Below are 9520 nucleotides of genomic sequence, written 5' to 3'. Positions count from 1 at the left end.
AAATGTCTAAGGCCAGATTTGAACTTAGGTTCTGCTTAATCCAGGGCCAGTGCTCTATCCACTGAGCCACCTAGCTGCCACCTCAGTTTTTTAATGTATGATGCTACAACCTCCCCCTACCCCAGCCCCAGATTTCTTATCTGCAAATAGTTATAGCGATGCTTGTAACAAAGTGTTGTTATGAGGATCCAATGAGATTATGTCTATAAGATGTTTTGTAGCCATAAATCACCATAAAAATATCAACTATCATTAACACTTGGAAATGCGGAGATTGTTGCAGCAACCAGGTCAGTTGTAATGGGATTAGATGTGTTGTTGAATCAGAACAAACCTAAGCAGAGTCTGTTCATTTCTATCCAAGATGGTGCCTGTGGCTGCCCCTGGGAGTCCTGGCCATACATGGTGAAGAAAGAAATAAGAGGGAGATGGAAAAAAAAAGGGGGAGCGGTAAAATAGGAAATGCAGTGGGGGAGGGAGCTAAGGGGAAAAGAGAGGAAAAAAGGTATATGTGGTAGGAGTAATAAGATACCACAGACAACTGCCGGTGTGGGAATAAGGGAGACCTGGGTTCGAATCCTGTCTCAGCTTCCAGTGTGACCTTGGGCAAATCACTTTCCCCATATTAGGCCTCATTTTCTTCAACTTTAAATTTAGGAAATAAGCCTAGATGATTTCTGGGGTCCTTTCCAGCTCTGACATTCTGTGAAACTCTATATGTCCCTTGCCACGACTCCACTCCATTTGGAAGGGCTTGGTTTCTCTAAGACTGAAGGGCCAGAGGGATTATAACATGCCTCAGAAAATGAAGGAGATCATAAGGACAAAGCAGGGAAATGGAGATTCCCCCTGGGGGGCTAAGGTCAGAAGACCCTCTATCTATAGCTGTCTATTTAGAGGATGAAGCAAAATCCTTGCTCTCAAGTAAACTCCTTCTGGCAAAGTGAGTCAGAGTCATTGGAGGAGAATGTCTTCCACTTTCCATACTGATTATAATAATAGCTGACTTTTCTACAGTCATTTTGGATACAACATATAAAAACTCTTTTCTTACTACAGTCTTATGAGGTAAGTAGAATTATTCCCCTATTTTATAGCCTTAGAAGAGATGGCAGTTTCAGCTAGTGGAGAAAGGTCTAGCCTCAGAATCACAAAGCCTTGAGTTCAAGTCCAGCTTCTGGTACATATTGGTTGCACAGCCCCAGGCAAATGGTTTAACCTCTCTAGAGCAACTTGCTAAATGATAGAAATGAAATGGACCTTGTTCCTTGGAAGGCCAATCTATAGAATGCCCAACCTTATGAGTAACCTTCAACCTTTGTCTAGAGAAAGAACAGACCACCTCTCAAGGTAGCCCATTACACTTTAGGGCAGGGCTAACTTTTAGGGAGGTAGGTGGCTCAGTGGCTAGAGCGCTGGGCATATAGTCAGGAAGGCACCCGTCTTCCTAAGTTCAAATCTGGGCTCAGACACTTCCTAGATGTGTGACCTTAGGCAAGTCACTTAACCTCTGTCTGCCTCCATTTCTTCATCTGTAAAATGGGAGATAATAATAGGACCCATCTCCTGAGGTTGTTGTAAGGATCAAATGAGATACATGTCAAGTGCTTCGCAAACCTGAAAGTGCTATTTAAACGCTAGCCGTTGTTCCTTTTGTCATTATATCATGCTGCCTCCTTGCTTGGCCCCTTACTTCTCACGTCATTCTTTATAGCTCTGAATTCTAGAGTTTCCAGTTCCCCCATTTCCCCTTCCTCTTAGGCTCTCCCCTTCCTTGTAATCAAGGTACAAAGGCAACAACATATACCAGTCCTATTTCACCCAACCAGAATTGATCAAATCCTGGTACATACAGAGCACTACGTCAGGCACTGACACTGGGGTAACAATCATTAAACATTTATTAAGCACCTACTATGTGCCAGGCACTGTACTTAGCTCTGGGGATACAAAAAAGAGGCAAAAAAGACTTTCCCAGCCCTCAAGGAGCTCACAATCTAATGAGGAAGACAACATGCAAACAAATACACACAAAGTAAGCTATATACAGGGTAAATGGGAAGTAACTAAGGAGAATAGGCACTAGAATTAAGAGGGAATGGGAAAAGCTTCCAGTAAAAGATGGGATGTAAAGGAAGCTTGGGAGGTTGGTAGGTGGAGTGCAGGAGAGAGAGCACTCCAGGAGTTTCTCAAGGAGCTTATCGTCTCTTCTGGTGAAACCCTTCTTTTCTCTTGTCTCCTTCAGTCCCAAGGGAAATCCAGCCTCCTGCTCCCCATCCTTTTTGGTTTCTTCCTCGATTAAGTCAAGATGCCCGGAGGGTACAAGGGTGAGTGTGGGGATGATGTGGACCCCATGCCTTTTCTGGCACCCCCCGAAAAGGAGAGGATTGAAGCTATGAACAAGCCTTATGACATCAAGAGGTCGTGCTGGGTGAAGGATGAAAAAGAGGGTTTCATCGCCGGTGAGATCCAGTCTGAGCAGGGTGACCAAGTCACTGTCAAGACCATCACCAACCAGGTGAGCAGGGAGGCTTCCCCCAGGGTGGGCCCCGATTCCAGGAGTTATCTTCAGAGCATAACAATGGTCGGAGGATAACACATGGAGAGCAGAAAGGGAGAAGAGAGGCCATCATTTTAGAGATGAGGAAACCAAGGCTTAAGAAGTGACTAGCTCCTGGCTAGCTAGTAAACATCAGAGACAGAATTCAAACCCAGGTCCAGATCAGGGGCACTTTCCACTGTGCCATACGTGTGCTGACTCAAAGTCTGGTCCAAGACTGCCGTGTCTGTTCCAACTCTCCATGCTCTGAGGAAACTGAGGCCCACTAAACTTAAGCAACTTACCCAGCATTACAGGGCGGGTATGTGGCAAAGGGCAGCTGGGTGGCACCAGGCCTAGAGTCAGAAAGACCTGAGTTCAAATCTGGCCTCAGACACTTATTAGCTGTGTGACCTTGGGCAAGTCACTTAACCCAAATTGCCTCCCCCCACCAAAAAAAGAAAGAACATTGAATTTGGTGTCAAACAACTGGGGTTTGAGTTCTAGTTCTGCCACTTAAGTGACATGGGGATAAATCATAAGACTCTCTCTCCGAGCCTTAATTTTCTCATTGACAACCGATGATAACTAATAAGGATTAGTGCCTAAAAATACTAATAATACCAATATAGATTTAAAGCGGGAAAGTACTTCAAAGGTCACCAGTCAATGGTCCCATGTTATAGATGAGGAAACTGAGGCCCAGCACAGTGACCTAACTTGTCCAAGGTCACCCAGACAGCACTAGCAGGGCTTTGAGCTTAGGTCCTTGAGAAGCGGCATGGCGTAGGGGACAGGTGACAGACTTTGGAGTCAGAAAGGCATGGGCTTAAATCCTGCCCGCTCATACATCCCAGCTTGTATGAACTCAAGCACGTCATAAAACTTTCTGAGCCTCAGTTTCCCCATCCACAAAATTGGAATAATGATACTTACCTTACCTTCCTCATAGGGCTGTTGTGAGGAAAAGTGCTATGTAAATCTTATGGTGATATAGAAACGTGTACTATTATCGTCAGCATCATCTTAGTCAACAAACCTTTATGAAGCACCTACTATGTGCCAGACGTTTGGTGGGTTAAGTGCTGGAGATACAAAGAAAGGCAAAAGATAGTCCCTACTCTCAAGGAGTTTGCAGTCTAATGGGAGGGGGAGGGAAACAACTTGCAAACAATTCTGTACAAACAAGAAATAGGATAAACTGGAGATGATAAGCAGAGGGGAGCCAGCAGCATTAAATGGAATTGGGAAAGCCTTCCTATGGAAGGTTGGATTTTAGCTGAGACTTGAAGGAAACCAGGGAAGTCAGAAAGTAGAGGTGAAGAGGGAGAGAATTCCAGGCATGGGGGACAATCTGGGAGGCTGGAAGGTGGAGAGGAAGAACAAGGAGGCCAAGACCATGTGGGGATAAGTGAGGTGTAAGGAGATGGGAAAGGGAGGAAGGGGCCGGGTTATGGAGGGCTTCATAAGCTAATCAGAGGATTTTACATTTGATCCTGGAGTTGACAGGCAGCTGCTAGAGTTTAATGGATGTATTTGTGTGTGTGTGTGTGTGTGTGTGTGTGTGCGCGTGACAGAGAGAGAGAGCAAGAAAAAGGGAGAGAGCAAGAAAGAGGAAGAGAGAGAAAAGGAGAGAGAGAGAAAGGAAGGGAAGAAAAGAGAGAGAAAGGGAGAGTGAGAATGAGAGAGAGAGAGCGAGAAAGAGAGAGTGAGAAAGAGAGCAAGAGAGAAAGAATGAGAGAGAGAGAAGGAGAGAGAGAGAAAGAGAGAGAGAGAGAGAGAGAGAGAGAGAGAGAGACAGAGAGAGACAGAGAGAGACAGAGAGAGAGACAGAGAGAGATTTGTTCTTTAGGAAGATGACTTGAGGCAGGAAGACCCACCAGCAGGGTATTGCAGTAGTCCAAGGGTGAGGATAGGAGGGCTTGTGCTAGTGTGATGGTAGTATCAGAGGAGAGAAGAAGGTATATACTGTACAAAGAGATGTTAAAGAGGTAAAATCAACAGGCTTTTGCAACAGATAGAATGGGGGGGAGGGGATGAGAGAGAGTGAAGAGTCAAGGATGACTCCTAGGTTGTTAGCATGGGAGGGTGGGGATGCCCTCCACAGTAATAGGGAAGTGAGGAACAGGGGAGTTTGGAGGCAGGGAACAATAATGAGTTCGGTCTTAGACACACAAGATGTCTATGGGACATCCAGTTTGAGATGCCCCATGTGTAGCTGGAGATGGAGGTCAGGAGAGAAGTTAGGGCTAGACCAGGGGTGGGGAACCTGTGGCTTTGAGTCCACATGTGGCCTCTAGGTCCTCAAGTGTGGCGCTTTGAATCCAAACTCCAAAGAACAGCTGCACTTGAGGACTTAGAGGGCCACATTTGAGAATCATCAAAGTAGAGATGATGGTTGAATCCATGGGAGCTGACAAGATCACCATGGGAAATTGCAGAGAGGGAGGAGAGAAGAGGACCCAAGAAGACTGACCTATTGCTACGAAAGGCACTTTTTCCCACTGTCCAGTGAATTTATCAGCTTGTTCATTGTCCCAAGTCTGTGTCTCCCAATAAGGGTGGCTCACAGCTGCCCACTTACTTGGATAAGTTGGCTAGCGAGGGAAGCCAACCTCCTGGGGACACACAGACGTCCCACAGTTGTACCTTCCTCCCCTCCTTCTGGGTAGAGAAGATAGAGGAAGCCATAGGGAACAAAAGCACTGGGCTCGATATAGTTACTTAACATGAAAGTCAAGTTCTGTTCTCCGGAGAAATGCATTTTCTGGAAAGGCGGGGGATGACAGAGGCACATTGCTCAAAAGGATACCCCCGAGGTCTATGTGTGACTGAACGCAAAATGATTAAACTAAGTACTGACTTGGATTGCTTTCCAGTATCTGGAAACACACGTGAGGCACATGGATTTAAAGACAAGAGGTGTGCATGCAGTCTTGACCTGCCCATCTATTAAACTAAGGCTAGACCTCTCAAGGACCTGGGTTCAAATCCCTGCTCTACCATTTATCCCCACATGACCTTGGGCAAGTTATATAACCTTGCCAGCCTCAATTTCTTCATCTGTAAAATGAGATTGGATTGGATTGGGTGACATGACTTCTGAGGTTCCTTTCAAATCTGAATCTCTATCAGTATAAATATTATTTCCATTTTGTTGACGAGAAAACTGAGGCTCATTCTCATCTAATGTCACGTAAGGGGCAGAGCCAAGTCTCAAAATCAAGTCTCTGGCACCCAATCCAGTCCTCTTTAAGCCACAGAAAGCTGATTTCCCCTAGTAAGGGAGATAATTAAGTTGGGATGAACTCCAAAAGGCCAGAAATATCTAGTGGTGGTTGTCAGACCTTGAACTCAGGGGTAGCCTAGCCAGATTCTCATCACCCTCCTATCTACTTATTTTTGGGTTTAACTCTTAAAAAAACTATTTTTTTTCTTTCTAGCCTCGGTGGGGAGGCTGGGGGTGTCTTTATAAAGAAAAGATGGGATGGGAACAGATTGCTGTACTGTGCTGCAACCACCCTCCCCAGCCCACCCCCACCCCCTCTAGGCAAGCAGCCAATAGCCCTGTCTTCTTGGCCAACAGCATCTCAGGAGCCAAGTCTACCAAAGAGCAGTCACTATTTTTGCTTCCCTTCAAGCTGCCAGACTGAATCTGGCTGAAGGAGAAGTGTGGGAAGAGGGCTGCGTGGTCAGTCAGAGGGGGCTGCAAGGTCTTGGAAGCAGCTAGGGTCATATTTCTCTGAATAATGAGCATGTTGATGGGTTTTTTTCAATCTTACAGACACTTACTATGAAGAGAGATGATATCCAGCAGATGAATCCACCCAAGTTCTACCAGGCCAGCGACATGGCTGACATGACCTTTCTGAATGAGGCCAGTGTCCTGGATAACCTCCGCCAGCGTTATACCAACATGAGAATCTATGTAAGTGGAAGAGGCTAGGAGGCAGCTGAGTCATCCAGGGTTGCCCACAGCTTTGGCTCAGGTGGTACAAGACAGAAACCTTTCTGATGATGGAGGTCATCCTGTCTACAATGGCCTAGCCCCCTCGTTCCATAGACAGGATGACCTCCATGTTGTTTCAGTTTGGGGTAAACTAGTATTCAGCTGGCAAGTTGGCTTGGAAATCGTGGCATAACCTTCTTACTCTGTAGACAGGAAGGACCAGGTATGAATAGCATTCTGGCCTTGGAGTCGGGAGACCCAGATTCAAATCCCAACTCAGACACCGACTAGCTGTGTGACCAAGGGCAAGTCAGAACTCCAAGTTCTTCATCTGGAAAAGGAGGCTAATAATTGTGCCTACTTCACGGGATTGCTCTGAGGAAAGTGTTTTGCAAGCCTTAAAGCACTATAGAAATGTATCACTATTATTAACATTAATAAAATACCTGTTTGGGGCAGCGCAGTGAGTAGGGCACCGGCCCTGGAGTCAGGAGGATCTGAGTTCAAATCCGGCCTCAGACACTTGGCACTTACTAGCTGTGTCACCTTGGGCAAGTCACTTAACCCCAATTACCTTGCCTCCCCCTTCCAAAAAGAAAGAAAGAATAAATACCCGTTCACTCCAAACTGAAGCATTTTTTTCGGTTTCTTTCCTGAGGCCAGACAGAGAAAGCTCACTTCTCCCATCCTATCCCCTATAACATTTCCAAGACAGTTTCAAAAGGAATCTTTCTCTGCCCCGAGTGTTCTTGAACCCTATTTATACCTTAACTGAGAGGGAACCTGACAAAGTGGAGCAAGTTCTGGCCTTGGAGACAGGAGAGACTTGGGTTTGAATCCTGGGTGCAGACACCACCTGCCAGCTGTGTGATCACAGACAAGCCCTTTAGATGCTCTGAGTCTCAGTTTCATTACCTATAAAATGGGTACCCATGGAACCTACATATTAGAGAGTTATTGTAAAGTTCAAATGAGAAAACACATGTGAAGTGCCATATAAATAACAGCTATTTTTACAGGAATTTACCAAAACCAATGCCATTCCATTCTTTGAAGAAGGTCATGGAAGATCATAGATTTAAAGCTGAAAGAGACCTCGGAGACCATCTAGTCCAACTTTGCCATCATACAGATGAGGAGGCCGATGCCCAGAAAGGCTAAGTCACTTTTCTGAGGTCGTGCAGCTTGGTATTGGCAGAGTCAGGATTTTAACCCAGATCTTCTGCTTCCAAATTCTGGGCTCTTACCACTGCAGCTAGTAAGAGCTGCCTCTTAGAGGCAGTCATGTGGCTCAGTGGATGGAGCCCTGGGCTTGGAGTCAAGATAGACCTGAGTTCAAATGTGACCTCTGATACTAGCTATATGACACAAGGCAAAACCCTTAACTACTATCTACCTCTGTTTTCTCATCTGCAAAATGGAGGTGAGAATAATAGCGCCTACCTCCCAGGGTGGTTGTGAGGATCAAATGGGAGAATATTTGTAAAGTGCTTAGCAGAGAGCCTGGCACATAGTAGGTGCTTAATAAATGTTTATTTCTTTCTTGCACGAACCTTAAGATGTAAAGATTTATTTTCTGATCAGTTTTACAACCCAAGACATGAAAATGCAATTCCTCACAGTTAAGACTGCTAGCCATTGAAATGTGTCTCTGAAAGAGATTCTGGACTTAATCTCCCTTGGTTAGTACAGGGTAGGCTGGGTGTAGCCTCAAAGCAAGAGGTAGGACTAGATGATTAGATGAGTTTTCTGTAGCCTTAGTATTTCCATGATAGCACCTACAATCTTTGCAAAGTCTGCCATCCCACCATCTTTATTGTATTTTTAATAACAAACTTTAATTTTTGGATCACATCTAATAAATACAGATCCATGGGAGTGCTTAGCTAATGTTAGCTGAGGAACCAGAAAAGACTGGAGCAGCTGGGTGGCACAGTGGTTAGAGCTCTGGGATTGCAATCGGGAAGACTCATTTTCATGAGTTCAAATCTGGCCTCAGATACTTACCAGCTGTGTGACCCTGGGCAAGTCACTTAACCCTGTTTGTCTCAGTTTCCTCATCTGTCAAATGAGCTGGAGAAGGAAATGGCAAAACACTCCAGTATCTTTGCCAAGAAAACCCCAAACAGGGTCAAGAAGAGTCAGACACAACTGAACAACAACAATGCTGATTAATGGCAGAGCAGAGATTAGAACTCACGGCCCACAAACCTCTGCCCATACCGCTGATGAGATTTGTCTTTAACCCCATTTATCCATTTCTCAAAGGAGTGATGCTAGAGTTCATTGATAGGCTGCTGTGTGGCAGTGGGAAGAACACTGACCAGGGAATTAGGAGGCCTAGATTCTAATCCTGGCTCTGTTGATGATTTACTAGGTGGCCTTGCTATGGGCTGGTTGCTTCCTCTCTTTGGGTCTCAGCTTCCTCGTCTGTAGAATGAAGAAGTTAAACTCTATCATCACTAAAGTATCTGTCAGTCCTGACACGTTAGACTTTATGTGGCCTATTCTCTGCCTAAGGCTGCCTGGTATGGAGGAACAATGTTGGATTTTGAGTCAAAGGCCCTAGGTTCAAATCTTGGCTCTGCTGCTTACTCCCCGTGTGACCTTGCACCTCCATGAGCCTCAAGGTCCTCATCTGCAAAACGAGGGAATTGGTCTAGATGATTTTGAAAGCCCTTCTATTTTTAAGTCTGTGATCCTAATCACCGAAATGGGGCTTACCTTCCTGACTGCCAGACTGGCCCTTCCCTAATGGCTGAGCATGACCTGGCAGATCTGTCTGTAGGGTGAACAGAGAGGCTAGTATCTTTCTTTAAAGAGCAAATTGAAAAGCAGTTGCATTTTACTTAAATAATAGCAAAGACACAGGCATTGATTTGGTCCCAAGAAGGAAAATCCTTTTCTCATTCATTCTGGCAGAATGTGCTCTTGTGTGATTAATAGAATGAGACACAGAGAGAAGGTCAACAAAGAGGGTACAGGAGGCTGCGTTTGCTATTTATGGGTGGTTCTTGGAAGGGCAGACTGAC

The 9520-nt window shown here is 45.4% G+C and overlaps 1 protein-coding gene across 1 annotated transcript in view; it reads left to right on the top strand.

Moving 5' to 3' along the window:
- Nucleotides 1-2308: 2308 nt before the first annotated feature.
- Nucleotides 2309-9520, top strand: part of LOC118850137 (myosin-16) — a 79500-nt gene continuing 72288 nt past the window's right edge. The window contains exons 1-2 of the mRNA XM_036759345.1: nucleotides 2309-2518; nucleotides 6324-6467. Of these exons, the coding sequence (XP_036615240.1) occupies nucleotides 2309-2518; nucleotides 6324-6467 (354 nt within the window). The remainder of the gene's footprint in view (nucleotides 2519-6323; nucleotides 6468-9520) is intronic.

The sequence above is a fragment of the Trichosurus vulpecula genome, chromosome 1, assembly GCF_011100635.1.
Source record: "Trichosurus vulpecula isolate mTriVul1 chromosome 1, mTriVul1.pri, whole genome shotgun sequence".
Taxonomy (NCBI): Eukaryota; Metazoa; Chordata; class Mammalia; order Diprotodontia; family Phalangeridae; genus Trichosurus; species Trichosurus vulpecula.
This window is presented reverse-complemented; position numbering and strand designations above follow the sequence as displayed.